Here is a 24,583-nt window from a genome sequence, read left to right as displayed (position 1 = left end):
AATAATTTATTTCATGACAAGCTTTGGAATTAGTGCTTGATTGAAAATAAGCCACAAATAATTACCAAGAGAAGATATCCTCGAAATTTGCCAGAAAAGGTCTGTTTTTACTCATGGGTGGAGACAGATCAGGCGCAGACTGAAGACAGGCAGTGGCAGCATAGCAGACAGTGTAAGCCAGGCAGGTCACAGCTGAGCAGACAAAAGGGGGGATGGGAGGGGAGTGATCTCAGCCGTTTCTTCGGGGAGATCTTTAACACAGTGTTGTCTATTTTGCCCTAGCAGCAAGCCAGTAGACAAGTAGAGAAGCTAAAAACACAAGGGGTTGAAGACCCGAAAAGCTAGGGTCTCTCGGGACCTGGCCACACCCACCCACAGTGTCTCAGCACATTCTCAAGAGTCTTAGAGCACAGACGCAGTGCAGCCATTACTGTCCTGTTAGTGCCTCGCTGCTGCCCCGTGCAGTCTGTAGAGGAAGCTCAGTTATACTATCCAGCTCCTCTTCTCCCCTCTCCCCCCCAAAAAGGGAGATCATTTGTTTTTCTTGTTAGTTTGTTTTCTTTGACAAAATGAGCAAAAAATTAAAGTACACTCTATTGATAGCTTCTATATGGATAGAGAGAGCAGACTTTAAACCCTGAGGAGACTAAAAACAGGCTGTCTTCAGATGAATCCCCAAAGTGGGATATGATCTGATCCTCAACGTATAAGATTTTCATAAAAGAAATTAAAAAGGCTCTCACAAGAGAAATAGAAGAAAAATGGAAAAACGAAAAGGAGGTCTTGGCAAGAGAATCTGGATAAGTCATCTCACTCATTTAAAGATAGAGTGGATAAAGAAATCAAATCCTTGAAAAACAGAATTAGTGAGTTGGAAAAAGAAAATAGCTCTCTAAAAAATAAAATTGGCCAAATGGAAAAAAAAATTCCATAAAACAAAACAACTCACTTAAAAACTCAATTTGGACAATTAGAAAAAGATATAAAAAAAGTGAGTGAAGAAAATACTTCATTGAAAATCAGACTTGAACAAATGGAATTGAATGACTCAAGGAGACACCAAGAATCAGTCAAGCAAAACCAAAAAAAGGAAACAATGGAAAAAAATGAAATACCTTCTTGGGAAAACAGCAGACCTGGAAAATAGATCTAGGAGAGACAATATGAGGATTATTGGACTTCCTGAAAAATATGATGAAAAAAAGAGCCTGGACCCTATTTTCCAGGAAATTATCAAAGAGAACTGCCCAGAAGTTACAGAAACCGAGGGTAAAATAGACATTGAAAGAATTTATCGATCACCTACTGAAAGGTACCCTAAAATCAAAACTCCAAGAAATATAGTGGCCAAATTCCAGAACTATCATACAAAAGAAAAAAATACTGCAAGCTGCTAGGAATAAACTAATTCAAATATAGAGGAGCCACAATAAGAATTACCCAGGATCTTAGCAGCATTAAAAGATCAAAGGACCTGGAATGTGATATTCCAAAAGGCCAAGGAACTTGGTATACAGCCAAAAATAACTTTCCCAGCCAAAATGAACATCTTTTTCCAGGGAAGAAGATGGATATTCAACAAAATAGTGAATTTCATCTATTTTTGATGAAAAAACCGGAACTAAACAAAAAAGTTTGATCTACAAATATAGAACATAAGAGAAACCTAAAAAGGTAAAAAGAAATCTTGGGAACTATATTTCTGCTATAAAGATATATAAAGAACACATGTATAATTTGTTCTAGAAACTAGAGGTGAAAAAGGAATTTGTACCCAGAAAAGGGTAAAGTTGGGGGTACTACATCTCATGAAGAGGCAAAGGAAACCTATTATATCTGAGAGAAAGAATGGAGGGAGGATGAACATAGTGTGTATCTTATTGCCATCAGAATTGGCTTAAAGAGAAAAATATTAGACATATTTGATTTATGGTGAAACTTCTCCCACCTCATTGAAAAGTGGGAGGGGAAAAATGAAAAGGGAAGGAGTAAGCTAAATGGAAGCGAATACAGAAATTGTGAGGAAAAGGAGTATGATGGGGGAGGAAGTCTAAGGTGAGGGAGGAGGGATACTAAAAAGGGAGGGCTGTGAGAAGCAAGTGGTGCTCACAAGTTTAAGACTGGGGAGAGAGGGGGTAAGGGGAAAGGAAAGGAGAACAGCATAAGCAGGAGTTAACATCATGGCAAGTAATACAGAATTGGTAATTTTAACCATAAATGTGAATGGGGTAAACTCCCCCATAAAAGAGGAAGCGGTTAGCAGAATGGCTTAAAAGCCAGAATCCTACAATATGTTGTTTACATAACCCTGAAGCAGGGAGATACTTACAGAGTAAAGGTAAAAGGTTGGAGCAGAATCTACTATGCTTCAGGTGAGGTCAAAAAAGCAGGGATAGCCATCCTAACCTCAGATCAAGCCAAAGCAAAAATTGATCTAATTAAAAGAAATAAGGAAGGGCACTATATCTTGCTAAAGGGTAGCATAGATAATGAAGCAATATCAATGTTAAACATATATGCACCAAGTGGTGTAGCATCTAAATTCTTAAAAGAGAAATTGAGAGCTGCAAGAAGAAATAGACAGCAAAACTATAATAGTGGGAGATCTCAACCTTGCACTCTCAGAATTAGATAAATCAAACCACAAAATAAATAAAAAGTCAAAGAGGTAAATAGAATACTAGAAAAGTTAGATATGATAGATCTTTGGAGAAAATTTAATGGAGACAGAAAAGAGTACACTTTCTTCTCAGCAGTTCATAGAACCTATACAAAAATTGATCATATATTAGGACATAAAAACCTCAAACTCAAATGCAGTAAGGCAGAAATAGTAAATGCATCCTTTTTAGACCACAATGCAATGAAAATTACATTCAATAAAAAGTCAGAGGAAAAATAGACCCAAAAAAAAAAAAAAAAAGAAACTAAATAATCTCATACTAAAGAATGATTGGGTGACACAGCAAATCATAGACATAATTAATAACTTCACCCAAGAAAATGACAATAACAAGATGTCATACCAAAATGTGTGGGATGCAGCCAAAGCGACATTAAGGGGAAATTTCATATCTCTGAAGGCCTACTTGCATAAAATAGAGAAAGAGAAGGTTAATGAATTGGGCTTACAACTAAAAATGTTAGAAAAGGAACAAATTAAAAACCCCCAGTCAAACACTAAACTTGAAATTCTAAAAATAAAAGGAGAGATCAATAAAATTGAAAGTGTAAAAAAAAAAAAAAACTATTGAATTAATTTATAAAACTAAAAGTTGGTTCTATGAAAAAACCAACAAAATAGACAAACTCTTAGTAAATCTCATTAAAAAAGGAAAGAGGAAAATCAAATTGTTAGTCTTAAAAATGAAAAGGGAGAACTAATGAAGAGGAAATTAGAGCAATAATGAGTTACTTTACCCAACTTTATGCCAATTAATTCGATAACTTAAATGAAATGGAAGACTACCTTCAAAAATATAGTTTGCCCAGATTAACAGAGGAAGAAGTATTTACTTCTAATAATAGTGTCTAAACAGTCCTATTTTAGAAAAAGAAATAGAACAAGCTATTAACCAACTCCCTAAGAAAAAAATCCCCAGGACCAGATGGATTTACATGTGAATTCTACCAAACATTTAAAGAACAATTAACTCCAGTGCTATATAAACTATTTGAAAAAATAGGGATTGAAGGAATCCTACCAAATTCCTTTTATGACACAGACATGGTACTGATACCTAAACCAGGTAGGTTGGTCTAAAATTTTCTTTCTCTGTTTTCAATCTCCCTAATGAATATTGATGCTAAAATCTTAAATAAAATATTAGCAAAAAGATTTCAAAAAATCATCCCCAGGATAATGCACTATGACCAAGTAGGATTTATACCAAGAATGCAGGGCTGGTTCAATATTAGGAAAACTATTAGCTTAATTGACTATATCAATAACCAAATTAACAAAACCATATGATCATCTCAATAGATGCAGAAAAAGCATTTGAGAAAATCCAACATCCATTCCTAATAAAAATACTTGAGGATAGGAATAAATGAACTTTTCCTTAAAATAGTCAGGAGCATATATTTAAAACCGTTAGTAAGCTTTATATGTAATGGGAGGAAAACTAGAACCATTCCCAGTAAGATCAGGAGTAAAACAAAGTTGTCCACTATCACCATTATTATTCAATATCGTATTAGAAACGTTAGCCTTGGCAATAAGTTGAGAAAGATTAAAGGAATTAGAGTAAGTAATGAGGAAACCAAATTATCACTCTTTGCAGATGATATGATGATATATTTAAGAGAATCCCAGAGATTCTACAGAAAAGCTATTAGAAATAATTCCTAACTTGAGCAAAGTTGCAGAATACAAAATAAATCCACATAAATCCTCAGCATTTTTATACATCACCAACAAAATCCAACAGCAAAATATACAAAGAGAAATTCCATTCAAAATAACTGTCGATAGCATAAAATATCTGGGAATCTGTATCTACCAAAGGAAAGTCAGGAATTATATGAGCAAAATTACAAAACACTTTCCACACAAATAAAGTCAGATATAAATAATTGGAAAAATATTAAGTGCTCTTGGATAGGCTGAGTGAATATAATAAAGATGACAATACTCCCTAAAAACTAATCTCTTTATTTAGTGCTATACCAATCAGACTCCCAAGAAACTATTTTAATGACCTAGAGAAAATAACAACAAAATTCATATGGAAGAATAAAAGGTCGAGAATTTCAAGGGAATTAATGAAAAAAAAAAATCAAATGAAGGTGGTTTAGTTGTACCTGATCTAAAACTGTATTATAAAGCAACAGTCACCAAAACCATTTGGTATTGACTAAGAAATAGATTAGTTGATCAGTGGGAATAGGTTAGGTTCCCAAGACAAAATAGTCAATAACTATAGCAATCTAGTGTTTGATAAACCCAAAGATCCCAACTTTTGGAATAAGAATCCATTATTTGACAAAAACTGCTGGGAAAACTGGAAATTAGTATGGCAGAAATTAGGCATGGACCCACACTTAACACCATATACCAAGATAAGATCAAAATGGGTCCATGATTTAGGCATAAAAAACTAGAGCATAAATAAATTAGAGGAACATAGAATAGTTTTTTATCTCTCAGACTTGTGGAGGAGGAAGGAATTTGTGACCAAAGAAGAATCCTACTTGGTCATAGTGCATTATCCTGGGGATGATTTTTTGAAATCTTTTTGCTAATATTTTATTTAAGATTTTAGCATCAATATTCATTAGGGAGATTGAAAACAGAGAAAGAAAATTTTAGACCAACCTACCTGGTTTAGGTATCAGTACCATGTCTGTGTCATAAAAGGAATTTGGTAGGATTCCTTCAATCCCTATTTTTTCAAATAGTTTATATAGCACAATTATTGATCACAACATAGAAAATTTTGATTACATCAAATTAAAAGGCCTTAGTACAAACAAAACTAATGCAAACAAAATTAGAAGGGAAACAACAAACTGGGAAAAGATTTTTACAGTTAAAGATCCTGATAAAAGCCTCCTCATTTCCAAAATATATAGAGAATTGACTCTAATTTATAAGAAATCTAGCCGTTCTCCAATTGATAAATGGTCAAAGGATATGAACAGACAATTTTCAGATGATGAAATTGAAACTATTTCCACTCATATGAAAGAGTGTTCCAAATCACTATTGATCAGAAAAATGCAAATTAAGACAATTCTGAGATACCACTACACACCTGTCAGATTGGCTAAGATGACAGGAAAAAATAATGATGAATATTGGAGAGGATGCAGGAAAACTGGGACACTGATAAATTGTTAGTGAAGTTGTGAACGGATCCAACCAGTCTGGAGAGCAATCTGGAATAATGCCCCAAAAGTTATCAAACTGTGCATACCCTTTGATCCAGCAGTGTTTCTACTGGGCTTATATCCCAAGGAGATACTAAAGAAGGGAAAGGGACCAGTATGTGCCAGAATGTTTGTGGCAGCCCTGTTTGTAGTGGCTAGAAACTGGAAAATGACTGGATGCCCATCAATTGGAGAATGGTTGGGTAAATTGTGGTATATGAATGTTATGGAATATTATTGTTTAAGAAATGATCAGCAGGATGAATGGAATACAGAGACCTGGAGAGACTTACATGAACTGATGCTAAGTGAAATGAGCAGAACCAGCAGATCATTATATACCTGAATAACAATACTGTATGAGGATGTATTCTGATGGCAGCGGATATCTTCAACAAACAAAGATCTAACTGAATTCCAATTGATCAATGGTGGACAGAATCAGCTACACCCAGAGAAGGAACACTGGGAAATGAATGTAAACTGTTTGCACTTTTGTTTTTCTTCCCAGGTTATTTTCACCTTCTAAATCCAGTTCTTCCTGTGCAACAGGAGAACTGTTTGGTTCTGCACATACATATTGTAACTAGTGTGGCGACTGTGCTAGTACCCCAGATACCTCAGAATCAGCCAGAGTCAGAATAAGCAAAAGTCCTTAGTCTTTATTCTTGGTCTTAGATGCAGGATTGAACAGGATGGAAGTTGACTAACCACCTTCTCCCTTGTCTACCGCCAAAGAGTGACTCTGGCTATAGTCTTACTCCACCCCCTAGCCCCTCCTACAATCCTCTGTATACACCAATCATTGAGTCAGTAAGGATAGTGGAAAGAACCGTTTTCCAAGCATATGTCCATAGAGTATTGTTCAATCAGTAGTTAGTCTCAAGTGATCGGCAGTCCTGACCTCAGTCCTGACCAATAGTTTCAGCCCTCTAAAATTAGGATATACTATAACATATTTAACATGTATAAGACTGCTTGCTATCTAGGGGAGGAGGAGGTGGAGGGAGGGAAGGGAAAAGTCAGAACAGAAGTGAGTGCAAGGGATAATGTAAAAAACTACCTGGGCATATGTTCTGTCAATAAAAAGTTATAATTAAAAAAAAACTTCTATAAACATGTGGATCGTTTTCCCTTTTTTTTTTATGATTGCTTTGGGGTGCAGAATTTGTAGTGGTATTGCTGGATCAAAGGGTATACAGTTTTTAGCCCTTTGAGTAAAGTTCTGAATTTCTCTCTAGAATGGTTGGATCAGTTCATAACTCCAACCAACAGTATTCCAATTTTCCAACATCCTCTCCAACAGTTTATTGTTTTCCTTTTCTGTCATATTAGCCAATCTGATAGGTGTGAAGTGGTACCTCAGAATGTACCTATTGAATACAGAAATACAAATTTCTGTATTCAATAGTGATTTAGAGCATTTTTTTCATGCAACTTTAGATAGCTTTAATTTGAAGTGAAAACTTCTTATATTGAATTTCTTCTTCATAGTTTAATGAGGAAATAATTAGCTTTGTGTTTTTTGGTATGCCAAGAGTGAAGGATACATAAAGTTTGTGGAGTCTCAGATCTGGGAGAAACTGTAATGAGTCTCATCCATTTATTTCATTTTTAAACAAAGAGAAACTAAGTCTGAGAAATGATTAAATGAAATTTGTCTAGATGCACAGTTAATGGCAAAGCTAGAACTTGGAGGACATTACTCTTCCAGTTCAGTACTTTTTTCAGTATATTTCATATATTTTATCTCTATATTATATTACAATAATATTCTATCTCATTGGAATAATACTTCTATAGACATGGTTGCCAAATTTTAACTAACCTATTATGTATAAATATTATGTCTAAGTATTGTGCTAAGTATTTGTGCTAATTGGGCATGAAACAGGAAAAATAGGTATTTCTCTTTCACTATACCTTGTTTGTAGCCTGATGCTTGGCATATTATAAGCATTCAATGAATGATTGATTTTGATTTAAGGATAGTTATGATTGCCTGAAATTCACAGTAGATCAAAAATATTTTTAAAAACAGAAATTCCAAGCCAGCAGTTGTAGCACTTATTTCAAAGCAATATTTAGTACAAGTTCAGAAGATTGAATAGAATAATCTCTTGGAGTTTTGCTGGAGTAAGTGTCAGTTTGTGGTAATGTTGACTTTTTCAGGATAATAATACTCTTAATGATAATGATCTCTTTTTTTTTTTTGGAAAGTATAAAGAAAAAAGCCAATTTGCTCCAAAAAACAAGTATAACATTAACTTTATAGAATTTTATAGGAATCATGTCCGACTCTACAGATTTAACCTTCATTTTTCATTGCTATCTGAAATTCAACCAAATTGCATTCCTTGAATACCATATGCTTTCCTTATATAGTTTTCCTCATCTAGAATGTTATTGTCTCCACTTATTTATCCAGACTTTCCCTTGTTCTTCTTTAGGACTCATCTGTTCTACAAAATCTTTCCTAGTTACTCTAGATTTCTTCTTTCCCCAGACCACTAATATATTTAGTTATGAATTTCCTGATGGCAGAGACTGTATTTTCTCCTACTCTGCTAGTATTTCCTATAACATCTGACCAATTCTGGACATAATTTAAATGCTTAGTAAGTATGTAGGGAAATAAAATCACTGTTCCTGTATACACTATTTCCTAGGGGCATTATGTCTTTGTGTAAGCCAGAAAAATCTATTAGCTACTATGGTTTTCTCTTCATTTAATTATTCTGCTTGCTTAAGATTATGGATCATTGTCATTTTTTACTACACACTTTCCCTGTGATTACTGTTTAGTTTACTTTAACAGTGAGGATGGGTATTCAAGTATCATCGTTCTTTTCCTTTCTTTGCTGATTTGATTTCAAACCCATCATAGATATGTATGATGAACATCATTTGAAGACTTTGGTAAACTATCTTATATAGGATCTTTTTCTGACCCACTGATATTTCAGTGGGTCCATAGATAATATTTGAGAAATTGCTCAGAAAGGTAGATATGATGATTAGTACTTAAGCTTTAAAAAATGAGATAATATAATGAATGAAAGCTTGGAAAGGACTATATATGTCTTTTGTTACCATCCTTGTCATTTGTAGTAAACTAGAGCAAACAAAAGAAAATAACTATTTTATTTGGGGGGGAAGAAAAACAAAACATTTGACTCACATTTGCTTTCTAAATTAAGACTAGGGAATATATGCTTTAAAACAATTTTTTAAAAGAATTTCTGTTCTATTTTAGGGGTAATTAAAAAATGATAGGGATAGACAAATGAGGCTGAGTAGAGATGATGTTTAATTTAACACAGATGATTACCATAGGTGTCTAATCTCTCTCCTCAAATTAATCTCTTTATATTGTTATACTCTTGCTTAAAAAGCTTCAGTATACCTTTTTTTGTGTGTGTTAACATACTATAAATTTTCTAATATGAAAAGATATTTACAACTTATTGCTAATCTTTTTTGTTTTTCAGATCGTGAAGATCAGTCGATTCTTTGCACGTAAGTAAACAAATAAACAACTTTCATAGTCTTTTTACAGATTAAAAAGAGGAATTTAGCCGGTTTTCTTTATTTTAGATGAAGGACTTAAAAAAAAAAAAGAATAAAATGTCTTGAAGTATGTTTTCCATTTCTTTCTTTTGTCTTCCCAGTTAATAAAATATTTCTTTCTTATCTAATTTTTCATATTTCTGATCTGCATTTTAAATCTTGTATTCATCTTTGCTTTTATCCAGTTACCCAAGTTATGTGCCTTCCTTACATACAAGATATATAAAAATCTAACCTGTTCTCTCACTTTCTCACTGCTACCATATATATTTCAGTTCCTCATTCAGTCATTCCTTATTTATAATAGACGCTTAGAGATTAGCCTTTAGTTTGTCTCTCCTTTTAAAATTCGTTATTCATACTTATGCAAGATTATATTTTAGCCATTCTTCCATTGAACAATTTAAAGTATTTTCCATCTTCAGGATGGTAATGTCTTGTGATCACGGCATGTGAATACTGTTAAGCAAAGGATAATTGAGAAGAATAGATTTAGGGGTTATATGATAATTGTCTTGAAATATTTGTCAAAAAGGGATTATACTTGGCCCAGAGAGAACAGAAATTAGCAGCAGTGCTAGAAATTCCAGAGATGCAAATTTAGCCTGGTTTTCAAGAAAAACTTATAACTAGAGATATCCTTAAATGGAAAGAGTTAATGTTGTATAGTAGCTTCTTTCTTGTAATGTGTGAGCAAGAGTTAGGTGACTACATGTTGGTTTTACTGTAGATGGGAGAAGATTCTGATTTAATGAAATATGAATTGGACTAAATGGCCTATAAGATTCTATGATGTTATAATTGGAATTTTCTGTAATTAATTTAATATGTTGGCATTATTAACTACTCACCAAGAGCCAACTCTAGCACATAGCTGAATGTAGAGAAGTATTTATTTCTTGGTGTGCCTGGCATCTTCCTGTAGAGGACTGAAACTCTTGAGTTGTTGCACTGAGGTCGGTTCAAGCACTTGGGGCTAATTACCGATTGGAAAATACTCTATAGGCATATGCTTGAAAAATGGCCCTTCTCACTATCCTGTGCTGACTCGATGGTTGATATATACAGAGGATTGTAGGAGGGACTAGGGGATGGAGTAAGACTAGCCAGAGTCACTTTTTGCAGTGGAGGAGGAAGAAGGCAGTCGCGGAAATTCTCTTCCATCCCCTTCACTTTTACCCTTAAAAACGAAGAATAAAGACTAAGTAAGGACTTTTGCTTATCCTGACTCTGGCTGATTCTGAGGTATCCTGGGTGCTAGCACGGTCGTCACATCTTCCCATTGGGCCCTAACCCAGGTTAACCACTAATGTCAGGGTTCAATTTGAGGAAAAGATTTTTGCTACCCAATATGTCTTCCAAATTCTTTCTATTCGAGTCTTACCCAGACTCCTCCAACATTACCTGTCTCCATGTACACATGCTAAAGAATTATTGCCCACTTTACTTGCCCCACAATCTTCCCCAGGATCATCCTCAGAATTGGCTTGGTCTGCCCTCTGTAATAAAATTTCTTCCATCCCCTGCTCCCATAGGGCTTCCTTTAAGACAAAGAAGGTAACCTGCTTGCCAGTCCTCCCTGTGTTCTCACAGGACATATCTATGTGCCAAAATGTTGAACCTCAAGTGAAGGCCTGGAACACACTAATCTCCTGTCTTTTCCAATGGTTAACCAACTCAGTAGCTAATTTACCAATTCTAAACCTTGGCTACCAACATACAAGCTCCATTTCTCATTTTCCTCACTTCTTTAACCTTAAGCCCCACTCCATTTCCCAAAAAGTTCTTTATATCTCCATATCTTTTCTCCTGTACCTCTGAGATGTATAAAATTAACAAAATTCTTTTGATCTTAAAAACCTCCTTTTTTCCTCACTTCTTCCATCATCTGACCTAATCTACTCAATCTATTCCATTTTTTTCTGACTCATTCCATCACTTCACCTCATATGCATGAAGAAATAGTAATACACTTGACCTTGTAATTACCTCAAGTGTTTCATTTCTTTGGTACTCTAAAATACTCTTAAAAAACTCTAAAATTTTTATCTGATCAAAACATTTTATTATGGCATCTTTCCTCATGCCTTAGGATCACTAATTTTCTTCTTTGTCCTCACTGTGATCTCTATTCCCTCAATTATTTCCCAAGCTGTCAACCTTGCACTGATTATATTCTTCAGCTTGACCCTATGGTGAACCAACTCAAGTCTAAACTATTCTTGCCCCTTTGTCCTATCATGCTTTACCAAATCCCAGGGCCAGATCACTTTCATTATTCTCTTTATTTTGCTCCTATTCTGAATGGAGCTGCAGTAAGGGAAAGAGACTATTCTTTTCCAATCCATTTGCTATTTTTCTCTCCACAGTAGCTATCCCAAACCTTTTCATCGTTCCTTTAAAAAAAAAAAAAAAAATTATTTTATTTGAAAAAAACAGTTAGAAAAATAGAAAAGAAATACAAAATAAAGGAAAACAAACGAGAACATTGTCATGTGCCCAGCAGAACATTAGGGAGGATTCAAAATATCAAGAAAGTAAATATATTAGTAAAAGAAATTATATTCATGAATGTCTTTTTTTTTTTTTTAACTTCCTTGTAAATTGTTTTTTGGTTCTCTGCTGTGTTCCTTATTTACTTTATTCTTTTTTCCTCCTTTTCACCTCTCCCCCTACCCCCCCACTATCCCCAAGCCAAGTTACAGTTAAGGAAATACATACATACACATACTCACATCCATATATACCCCACATACACACACAGGTCTTTCTTATCTCTGCTGCCTATTTAATTAAATTCTCCCCCATAATTTGCCTTGCTACTAATCTCTCCCCACCCAATGATTCCTCCCTTGTCTTCTTCCCTTATCCTTTGTTTCATCTGCCCTTTCCTCCCCCGTTATTTCTTTATAGATTTTGGAGGAAGGCTATACTCTTCGTGGTATATATGTAGTGTTGCCTATTGAATTCATTCCCTGTGTGAATAGGTTTTCAGAACTATGAGTCCTCCTCTCCCCCATAATGCGTCTGTGTCTATTCTTTCTCTGCATCTGATATGTATAATATGATTACTATTTTTACCTTAACTCTGCCAATCTTTCTTTTGAGCTACTCTATTGTTGATGTGAACTTTAAACATATAGTGTGTGTGTGTGTGTATATATATATATATATACACACACATATATATATAAAAACAAATAATTTTTCCATTTTTAAACAGTTTGTCCATGTTAAATTCTCTAAAATTGATCTTTCATATTGGCTCTTATATGTTAAATTTTCTGTTAAGTTTGGGATTGGTTGATAGAAAGTCCTAAAAATCTGCAAGTTTGTTAAATGTCCATTTTTTCATATTGAAAATTATAAATAATTTTGCTGGATGTGATTAACATTTTTGCCCACAGGCCTAGCTCTTTTGATTGTCAGTAGATAAAATACTAATTGTAACTCTAGCATATTTGAATTGGTTTTTTGGGGTTTTTTTGGTTGTTTCTCGGAAAATTTTTTCTTTGATCTGGGGGTTTCAAAATTTGGTAATAATTATTCCTGTGTACTTTCCACAAAGGGTCTCTTTGAGGGATTGATTAATGGATTTTTTTCTGTTTTTACTTTCCCTTCAAGTTCAATCACTTCTGGACAATTTTCTTGGATTATTTCTTGCATTATTGTGTCAAAATTCTCTTTTTGGTCACAACTTTCTGGCATTCCACTTCTTATATTTTCTCTTCTTGATCTGTTCGCCAGATCTATCATTTTTCTAATAAGATGTTTCACATTCTGTTCTATTTTCTCATTCTTTATAATCTGTTTTGTAATTTCTTGGTCTCTCATAGCTTCACTGGCTTTCCCTTCCCCTTGCCCAATTCTAATTTTCAAAGAATTATTTTTATCTTTGAGACCTTCTTTTCTAATTGGTTGATTTTTTTTTTCACAATATTTTTTTTTTGAATGATTTTTTCTTCAGTTTTTCCTCAATATATCTCATTTGATTTTTAAATTCTTTTTTGAGTTCTTTTCTAAATTCTCTCTGGGCAGGCATTTCACATTACTTTTTGGGGGTAGAAGGTTTTTTGTTTTTTTTTTTTTAACTAAAGTGTCCTCCTCTGAAAATGAAACTCCAATCTTCCCTGTTCCCATAATGTGTTTCAATTGTGGGGGTGTTCTTTGCCAGTTTTTTTAAAGAGGTATCAGTGTATGGGGTAATGGTGACTCAAGCTTCTCTTCAGTTCTTCACTCTGATTAGGAACCCCCAAACCAAGAGTTTCACCCTCCTGCAATTGCCCACAGCCAGCAGCATCCCTGTTCCACTGCTTCTGTACTTAGTGGGTACTGATTCCTTCTCACTCAGGGCATTGTCTCAGCAGCACAGATAGACCAGGTGTTCCCAATCAGCAGAGGTTCACTCAGCCTTCCTGGACTCAAACCCCAATTCCACAAATAGTCTGGAGGGTGAAGATCTCTGTGTGGTTCTTACTGAGGCTCAACACCCAATTAGCCTGAGAGGTTCCCCACCTGATGTGTTTCTGTAGCACTAGTCTGGGTGTATTTGCACTAATGACAGGTTAATCCCCAGCCTAGGATTTTTCTTCAGATCTTGTTAGGTTGTACCAGAAAGACCCCTATTCTGCCCCAAATCTTGATTTTTCACTAATCTATGTTCTCCCTGAGATGCACATTTGTTCTATTTGTGGGGGAAATCTGGAAAACTTTTTGAAATGTAACAATCTACTCCTCCAACTTCCCAGAATCCTTCCCCTTTTCATTTCTTCTTATATCTCATGTAGTGTCCCCTCCTACTGTCTTAACTAAAATGGTCTCAAAATTCATTGAGACTATTTGCCAGGGGCTGTCCCTCCCCTCCTTATCTCATATATACATAATTGAAACATTTTCCTCAGTTTCCTTCTTTACTTGAGTCTCATGAATATTTTTAATCCTTCTCCTTTCTAAAGCCAATTTCTCTTATGTTTTCCTGGACCTTATCACTCAACTTTTCCAGCAGATTGCTTCATTACTCTAATCTTCAGTTTTCCTATCTTCTTACTTCTTCTAAGAAGCCTACAAATATTCACAAATTTCTCCAATACTTTAAAACATAACCATCTCCCCCTCCCTCATTTGATTTTATAATCCCCACTGGCTATGATTTCCTAATTGCCAAATAGTCCTGATCTTTCTTGATTTCTCTGCATCATTTGATACCTGATCACTCTTCTCTCCTGGATATTTTTTCTTTTGTAGGCTTTTCTGACATTGTTCTCTCCTGGGTTTCCTCTTATGTCCAGTTAATTCTTCTCATTATATTTTGCTGGTTCCTAAGGAAATCATTCAAGATCTTAACGATTGTATTAGCTCCCACTGATTCAGTTATTATCTTTGTGCAGGTAGTGTCTCTTTCTCTCTCTCTCTCTCTCTCTCTCTCTCTCTCTCTCTCTCTCTTTCTTTCTCTCTCTCTCTTTCACGCACACACATATACAATCCTTGACTACTTAATCTCATTCACTAGTCATTTAATACATTGTCATATTTTGTCATTGTTGACTAAATATCATCCTTTTCTTCTTTCATAAAGTCACAATCCACAATTGCTTATTATCCATCACCTTGGTTAATACAATAGCTTTTTAACTGATCTCCCTACTTTTAATCTTTGTCCACTTCAATTATTCTATATTCAGCTGCAAAAGGATTTTTTTTAAAACATAGCTTTGTTCTTGAGTAGATGTCAATGTCCTTCCTTCCTTTCCTTCCCCCTTTTTTTTTTGAAGGGGGGGCTGAGGTAGTTGTGGTTAAGTGACTTCAGGGTCACACAGCTAAGAAGTATTAAGTGTCTGAAGTTAGATTTGAACTCAGGGTCCTTATGACTCCAGGGCTGGTGCTCTATCCACTGTGCCACCTAGCTGTCCACTGCTCTGCAACTTTCATCTTTTATTACTTATTTTGCATGGCCCTAGAGAGCAAAATTAGTCTAAGCTCTTTTTCATGTGACAGCCATATAGGTACTTAAAAATGACTATAATATCTCTTCCTCACTTCCTACGTTATTCTTTTCTCTAGTCTCAGGATTACCAGTTCCTTCAACTTATTTTTATGACATGATCTGCACTTCTTTCATTCCCTAATTACTGTTTCTGGACGTGATATACTTTATCTCTCTTCTCTAATAATTCCATAACTGAGTATTCCATATGTTAACTATCCAGAGCAGGATATGGTGGAACTTTTTCATAAGGACTCTTTCTTTAGCTATATATATTAACATAGACCAAGAGAATATTAGGTTTTTCCATCTTTACCCCCATCTTGTTTAGTTGTTTTTAGTCATGTCTTGTCTCTTACCCTATTTAGGATTTTCTTGGCGTAGACTCACTCTGAATTGAAAATATATATAGCACATTCCATAAAAGGGACTACCATCTTAACTATTCTATACTGGAAATTTTTGGTTAAATCTCTTAGTGCAGTTTTGGTGGAGAAAAGTCATTGGGAAAATAATTTCCCATATAACTTACTTCGCTAAAGCATTTCTGTTAAATGAAAGGGGGTTGCAACTTGGCTAAATAAGTTATCTGGAGAGTGAAGAAACATGATCCTAGAGCAGGAATTCAGAGTTGAAGTGTTTAATTTCTCATTGGGAATAGTCTGTAGAGATTTAGTTTAAAGACATAACACATGGAGTAGATCTAACTAGGATGAAGAAAACTTTTTAAATTGTTGCAGTTTTATAAATGGATATATCATTTTGGGTACTTATCACTTTGACTAGATAATATTAACTTTAGGGCTTATTCCCTTGAACTCAATGTTCCCTTTTCCCATACTCTTGAAATGAATAGAAATATTAAAGTTTTAAGTAGAAGTTTCAACTTACTGAATATCATGTGTGTATGCCACTTATGTAAGAGAAGCAAAAGAAAACTAATCATCTTTCTTTGAGAGAGTAAGGGACTGTTTGTTACTATTTATTTTTCTTTTTGTAGTCATCTTGGAGGAGCTCCTGCTTTCATGGCTTTTTTTCTGTTTGATGACAAAAAAGAAAGCCATTCTGTCAAGTGACATTTCCTTATTATTTCTTTTAAAATAATCTTAGTTCACTGGAACATAGTTTTAGTCTTTTGTTATTCAGTAATGCTTTTCTTTCAAAGCTTCTTCAAATGCTTCTTCTTTCAAAGAATTCTAGATATTCCATTTATTAGAATACAACATTTTTTAAATAATTGAAATAGCTGGAAGAAAAAAGCTGGAAAGGCAAGGAGAGAGTGATTCATTAAAGTTGTTCCTCACAGGTAGCTTTCAAGTCAATCATTTTTGCATCCTGGTAGAATAGAACAAGTACCATCTTACTATGGGAACTTGAATTCTAGTCTCTACTTTTTTTCTGTATGATTATAACCCTGATTTTTAACTATACAAAGGAAAATTATATAGGAATGTTAAATGTTTCAGTATCTGGGAGAGAATAGTAGAAAGCAATAATTAGCCAACCTTAAGTGCTTCCTTATTTATATAGGTTAATCATGGATAAAAAGAATTTCTAGGTCAGTGAAAGCTGAACTGCAAGAAAGGCTTATAGAGCTTTTGACTTCTGATAGATAAAGCTAGTTAAAATCTTGAAACTTCAGACTCAAGTCATTCTAAAAAAAGGGGATTAGACTTAGTTTTATTGTGTTGAAAAGTTAGTGAGAGCCAGCATTAATGATAAGTAATAGTAAGGGTTAAATATTTAATTATGTTATGTTTATATTTAAAACTTTTTGATTTTATTTTCAGTTAACATTTATTTTCTTTACGCTTTCCCATTTAAAAAGAAAAACAAAATAGCTTTTAATTATTATGCGTAGCCTAGCAAAACAAATTTTCATATTCTTAAAATGTTATATTGATCAAATGAGATATTTATCAAGTGTTTATTAGCACAATGCCTGGAACATAATAGGCTCTATATAAATGTTTGTTCCCTTAGATTTTCTATGACCAAAAATGTATGCCTTATTTTGCATCTTATTCACTCTTTTTCAGAAGGTGGATAGTATTGTTTGTAATAATAATTAATTTATATATCATTTGTTTTTCCTTAATGAGGAAACTGAGTCTCAGAGATGTTGTGACTTGCTCATGGTCTTGTTGATATTAAGTGGCAAAGGTTTTCTGATGCTTAAGCCTAACAAACTTTTGGTTTTGATCTTTTAATTGGTATTGATCTTTCTAGATAGTTTTTAAATATTTTAGTAAAAATGATTTTTTTAATAGAAAATACTTAAACCACAAAATATGTATGTACAGGAAGTATAGATTCAAACAGAACTTGGTTGTCTAGACTAATGGAACAAATTTAATAATGTAGTTCTTTGCTCAGAAAATTAAGTACAGAATTGATGAGGAGCTAGCAAGGAAATTTAGTAAACTGAAAGCTTAATATGAGTCAATATTGTATCATGACAGTTAAAAATCTAATGATATCTTAGCTTTGGGCATGATGTCCAGAATGAGTAAGATGACACTAGGAGTGTGTGTAAGAGAGACTAACAAAGAACAGACATAAGAGTGTCTAGGGTAGCAAAAGACTTGAAGAGCATCATGCAAGAATTAATTGGGGAACCTGAATAGAGAGAAAATTTAGAGAGGATGTTGCTGTCTTCATATGTTTAAAGAATGGAAAAAGGGAAAGACTTGGCTTGTTGAGTCCCCAGATGTACAATCAGGAGCAATAATGGAAATAGATTTGTTAGCACAAAGGAGAATATTATATGAGAAACTTCGTAAAGAGAGCTCTATTCTGTATTGATGTGGAGGGAGGCTTGTGAACATGGGATATCAGGAGGGCAAATATAGAGTAAGTGGGGTTTTGGTTTTTATATAATGATTTCTAGCTATGGAAAAATATTTCCTTTGCTTTGTGTTGAAATTGATCACCTTGAAGCATTTTATTTATCTCCACCTCTCAAAGATCAGCTTTTGAACTGAGTATCTACTTTAAAGAATGAAATCAAGTAATATTTATTCTTTCAGGGGTGAATCTGGTGCTGGAAAGACAGAAAATACCAAGAAAGTTATTCAGTATCTTGCTCATGTTGCTTCTTCCCATAAAGGAAGAAAGGACCATAACATTCCGGTAAGCTTTTAAAAAATTCTTTGCTTATTTATTTATTTTTTAAATTTGTTAAGAAATGAAAAGCAAGGAGAAAAATCTGTACTGACTTTGTACAGTTACTGCTTCATTCTCTTAATTAGCTGTTTTACCACAGAGAAAGGTGGGAGGAGAGTTGTGGGATATGAAGTCCTCAGTGGTGGCTGGATCAAGGAGAATTTTCACTTCTTTGGAATTTAAGGATTCAGTAAGCCAAATTGAAGAGATTTGAATGCTGTTTAAGCATATTGGCTTTTATTTTCAGTCAATAGGAACCTTAAACTTTTTCACCATCTTGGTTTTTGAAATAATATACTGTTTTTGATTTCCTTGGGGTTCATGAGAATGAGGCTTAATAGAAAGGGGGGAAAGGCAATATTGTCTCAAAATTGAGGAGAGGGTAAGAACGTATTTGGGGAGCATTGGGAGGTTGGGGTGAAAGTGTGAATAAATTAAATCTGTACATTGGATTGAGGAAATACGTTGTCCTTAAGTTCTCAGGTTACCAAAGTCATGATTATATCTCTCAGTTCTCTTTGTAATATAAAGATGTATAAGTGCCAATTAATAGAGCTTGATGGCATGCTGGATAAGCTTTTATCACACTAAATTGCATGTTGACCTGAATGATTTGGGAAATATATTGCTGGAAAGGAAAGCCCAAACTTGCTGCTAACATTTGCATTTATTTGTTTGTAACCAGCCTGAATCGCCTAAGCCAGTGAAACATCAGGCAAGTGCTTTTCTTTATGCTTCTTAGTTATGAGTTAATGCTACTATTCTCTTTGGCTTCTTGTATGTTCTAATGGAAACAAATTATGTAACTAAATTTACATTGTCAATCAGTTGTTGGAACAGTGTTCAAAATGGTTATTCTTTAGTTGCTTTCTTCTGTTAAAGATGATAGAACAAATTGCATTTACTTCAGTTTTGTCAAAATTTTTGTTTTTATTTGTCTAATGTTGAATTTATGACATTATTTATAAAGCATGTTCATGTAATGAAGGTTTTGCTCCTAATATATCTATCCAGTATTGCATGAAATTATTTCTTTGGCGATTAATTATAATCTGATACAGGCTTTTGTGTTCTGTATCATGTTACATGCCATAATGTCAAAAATTGTAACACTTGGAATAATAGATATTTCTAACCTTTTAAAAAGTCACCCATTATTGCCATGTATATCTGCATTTAAGGGGTTCATTTTGTTAAACATGTAAAGTTAAGATTTTCTTTCTTATGAACAAATTCAGGACAGTGTAGTCTTGGAAATTAGACCGATTCCTTCCTTTTAGCTCCATAGACCTCAGAAGAAACCGATTATAGAAGAAAGTTAGGTGTTTTTCTCCCTTACTTAGGAAAAGGAAATAAATTTTTTCCTCATGTGGAAAGTGTAGACATGGTCTAGATACATTACACAGAACTGGGCCAAATATGTATTTGATAGTATAGTCTATTACTTACAGATTTGTCTTCTATAATAAAAACTATACTGTGATATAAAGCAATTAGGAGACACTTAATAAAGACAGTTTACAAATATAAAGGAATTGGGCACAAGTATTACAACATTACCTCGCCACTTAGTTGGGAGTATAGACCAACTATCTAGTATCAAACTCATATTTTGACAGAACTCTTGTGACTCGAACTTGATTAATTGATTAAAATGTAATGAGGTAGTGTTTAACAAAATAAATTAGAAATGTAATACAACATGAATAATGTTGATTTTTGTTTTTCTAAGTCAGTGTGAGGCTAGTAGTTTGATACCACTGCTCTAACCATTCCTCTGAATGATCCTTGAAATCCTTGAAAGACTAAGTTAAGTAGATATTGATTAGCCCTCAATTAGAGACCATCTATATGAAAGATCATGGCCTATAGTTATGACTTTGGAAACTGGAACTGCAAATGAGGAAATCTCATCACTAATTTTAAAGGGCCATTTTTCTCTCACCAGAGTATAAATTGGAATTTTAAATTTTCATTCTATTAAAATATATAGATTGAGGCCATATTGTCAAATCCTTAAATGATTTAATATGTGGCATAAAACACATCACTTTAATACCTTCTTTTAAATATCATTTTTAAACTTCAGAATGCTCCCTTTTGTATATTGTATGTGTGTATGTATATATCTATGTCTACCTCTCTTATCTATATCTGGACATCGAATTAAGTCATTGGTATATACATTTTATTTTTTAACAGTAAAAGCTTCTTTTGTCCATGCTTTAAAATCATCATCAATCTGTTTTACATTGCTTTAATCTGAGGTTTACAAAAACTATATTATAGAGGTTTGGCTTATAGCCCATTCTACCTATCATCACCTTCTGTGATGATTTTTCCAAATTTGGCTTGAGGTTATATTTATTTTTCATAGGTAATGCTTGACTATATTGACTATATTCTTAAGTAGTTTTATATTACTAAACATTATATTAAAGCTGAACTTGCTACTTATTTTCCCCCAAATTTTGAGAAAAACGAGGAATAGGAATATGTAGCAGGACCCTAGTTTCCTGGCATCCTTTTTACGAGGATCCAAGTTCTTTGCATTTGTTTATGTGCCTAATTATGTCCCATCTAACATAACCCAAGCCCTCTGTATCCTGTCCTGGTGGGCAAGAGCAACTCTTACCTACAAACAGAGGTCCTGCCAGGGCTCATTCCATATTACGTCTTCTTCTGTTCCCTTAGCATCTACTCATCTTACTGGAATGATTTCTGTGACCTGATCTTAAAAAGATAAAACTTTTGAGATAAATCTTTCTCTACATATCTCCTATTCTCCTACCTCTTTCATAAATTCAAGTTTTTTGGTCCTAGAAGTTCCTTCTTCTCAAATGGGATTTAGGAAGTACATACATGTAGCCATTCTTATTGCCAGAGACCTAAAGTGATATTTATTTAATCTGATGTATACTCATCTAGTGTTCTGTCTTGTCTCATTGAGCTTAAGAGAATTGATAAAAAGCTTGGTTCAAGAAAATATTGCTGTTTGGTTGTAATTGGAGTAGTCTAAAATGGGAGTCAATAATCTTATTACTTGAATGATTTATATTATCTTAAGAAATCATTTCTAGTTAAAATCAAGTTGTTGAAATTATGGTAGTTTTAGAATTTAGAATCATCATCCATCTATGTGAACATCTGTTTGTCATATACCTTGGTAATGTGCTAGGTGCTTCATTCACTTTAAGAATATATTTAAACATATATAGAATTATTAATTATGCATAGAATAAATACAAATAACAATTTGTTTAATAAGGTAGTTTAAGTAGGACACCAACATTTGATAGGATTAAGAAAATTTATATAGAAGATCATGCTTGAATTATAGCTTTAAGAGCAGAAAGGAATTCGGTGATGTGTGTGAAAAAGGGAGTGTAGTCCTGGTGTGGGGCCTATGCAAAGGCATAGAGGTTGGAGTTAAAGTGTGATAAGAGTAGGGTTATGTAGGTGTCTGGGTGTATGGGTGTGAGTGTAATGAAAGAAAGTGAGAAATTTTGTAAGAGCAAGATAGGAGTTTGGGAGACTATCTCCTAAATTACAGGTCTAATCATGTTATTCCCATCCATGCACTGGATCTGGAGTCAGGAAGACTTAAGTTTAAATCCAGCCTCAGAAACTTCCTAGCTGTATGACCCAGGGCAAGTCACTTAATTTGTTTGGCTTAGTTTCCTCAACTCTAAAAGGGAGATGATAATAGCCCTGTCTTGCAAAGTTTGTTACGAAAATCAGTATCTGAAAAAAAAAAAAAAAAAAAAAAATTTAGCAGTGTCCCCTAGCATGTAGTAGGTACTATATAATAAACCTTCCTTTCTACCCCCTTTTTCCTTCCCTTCTTCCTTTCTTTCCTTCCTCCTTTCCTTCCCTTCCTCCCTTCCTCCTTCCCTCCCTTTCTTCCTTTCCTCCATCCTTCCTTCTTTCCCTCCCTCCCTTTCTTCCTTCCTTTCTTCTTTCCTCCCTTTCTTCCTTCCTTATTCCTTTCTTCCCTCCTTCCTTTCCTCCCTCCTTCCCTTCCTTCCTTCTTTCCTTCTCTTCTTCCCTCCCTCCTCCTTTCCCTCCTCCTTTCCTTTTCTCCGTTACCCATTATTTCAATTGTTTTATTTATTTGTTTAAAACTTAAATACAAAACAAGGGGGGAAAATATGAGAATGAAAGAAAATAGGAAAGAAAAACATTGACATGTTCCCAACAGATCATCAGGGAGGATTCAAAATATGTAATAATAAATTTCCATTTCAAGAAAGCATATTTGATAATAGAAGGCATTATATTAATAACTTTACATCTTTGCTTCCTTATAGGTTATTTTTTTGTTCTCTGCCATGCATTTTCACTTTATTCGTCTTCTCCTATCCTCAACCTCCCACAAGTAGACTACAGTAAAGCTCTGGTACTATTTTTACCTTTTCCTAAACAGTTTTGCTTTTTAAAGTCAGATAATACTCATTTCTTCCTCAATCTTTCTTTGGGACTACCCAATTACTGATAATCAATCTCAGATATGGTTTACATTTCTGAATATAAAACATTGAATCTCTTGAAATTAATTTTTGATGTGGGCTTCTTATATATTCCATTTTCTGTTGAGTTTAGATTTGTTTGAAACAAAAATCCTGAAAATCTGAGAGTTGTGTCCATTTTTTCATTCCATATTATACTCAGTTTGGCTGAATATAATATTTTTCACAGGCCTAGTTTTATAATAAATATATATAGTTATAGATATAATAGAGCTTGTGGTCTTTTATTGTTGTTGCTCATAAATCCTGTACAATTCTGATTTAGTTCTAGCATAATTTTTTTTATTGTTGTTATTGTTGTTACTTGTAAAATTTTCTCTTTACTTTGGGGTTTCCAGTTAGCAATAATGTTTTTGTATGTTTTCCTTGTAGAATCTTTCATGTGATGATGGGTGGATTTTTTTCTTTTTCTACTTTCTCCTCTTATTTTGTAATTTCAGGACAATTTTCTTTGATTATTTTCTGTATTATTGAATCAAGGTTCTTTTTTTGGTCACAGCTTTTAGGTAGTCCAATTATTCTTATGTTTTCTCTTCTTAATCTGTTCTCTAGATGTATTTTTCTTATGAGATGTCCCACCTTCTCTTCTATTTTTTCATTTTTTATATTTTATTTGATTATTTGTTGGTCATCTAACTTCACTGCCTTCCTCTTGTCTAATTCTAATTTTCAAGAAGTCATTTTCTTCCTTAGGATTCTGGATCTCCTTTTCTGGTGGGCTGACTTTCTTTTCATAATCTTTTTACATCCTCCTCTGAAGACAAATCCCAATATTCCCTATTCCCATATTAGCTTTTTATAGTTGGGTTCTTTCTTTGCCTGCTCTTGTATGTATGTATGTATTTGTTGTAATGAGAATTTATTAATGTAATCACCTCTAATTCTGGGGTAGGGAGAATGGTGCCTCTGACCTGGAACCTAAGATTTTTTTCTATCTACTCTGTGTGTATCTTATATGTACTAATTTATTTATATTTAGTGACTTCTTGGTTAGAACATAAGCAGGGCTTAGAAGACTATATTTTGCTTTTTTATGTATGTGTATGGATATACATATCCAGTACTGAGGATGGTGCCTGATATACAATTAAAGTTAAATAAGTGCTTAATAATTTAAAATTTTGAATTTGATCAATTTCATTTATCTTAAAAATTCATTGATGTGGAAATATCTATTGCCAGGTAAGTGATTTATTACTGTATAATTAAATTACTCTCCATATAAAAATAAAACAGATTGCCCATCTGCTAGGATTTGGTTGTGTTGAATTTTTATAATACATCTCTTCATTAAATATGTGAAAATCTTGGTGATCCAGATAACTGTCTTGGAACTATTAACATGGATGTTAATATACAATCTAGCATCTTTGTATATAAATAATCTTTTCACCTATCTGAATGGTTTAGAGATAGGGATAGTCTGAAACTCATATCTGTCTTATTGTTCAGTTTCACCTAG

At 33.7% G+C, this 24,583-nt stretch overlaps 1 protein-coding gene across 8 annotated transcripts in view; it reads left to right on the top strand.

Annotated features, from left to right (window-relative positions):
• MYH10 (myosin heavy chain 10) overlaps positions 1-24,583 on the top strand; it is a 192,231-nt gene that overhangs the window by 44,103 nt on the left and 123,545 nt on the right. For 6 of the 8 annotated variants that reach the window (XM_031965494.1, XM_031965495.1, XM_031965499.1 and 3 more), the window contains exons 4-6: positions 9,366-9,393; positions 18,457-18,559; positions 19,278-19,307. In XM_031965494.1, coding sequence (XP_031821354.1) covers positions 9,366-9,393; positions 18,457-18,559; positions 19,278-19,307 — 161 coding nt within the window. The remainder of the gene's footprint in view (positions 1-9,365; positions 9,394-18,456; positions 18,560-19,277; positions 19,308-24,583) is intronic. The other 2 variants (XM_031965500.1, XM_031965497.1) reach the window with 1 other exon arrangement.

This window comes from Sarcophilus harrisii, chromosome 4 (assembly GCF_902635505.1).
Source record: "Sarcophilus harrisii chromosome 4, mSarHar1.11, whole genome shotgun sequence".
Lineage (NCBI taxonomy): Eukaryota > Metazoa > Chordata > Mammalia > Dasyuromorphia > Dasyuridae > Sarcophilus > Sarcophilus harrisii.
Note: the sequence above shows the minus strand (reverse complement) of the source record. Positions and strands in the feature narration are given on the sequence as shown.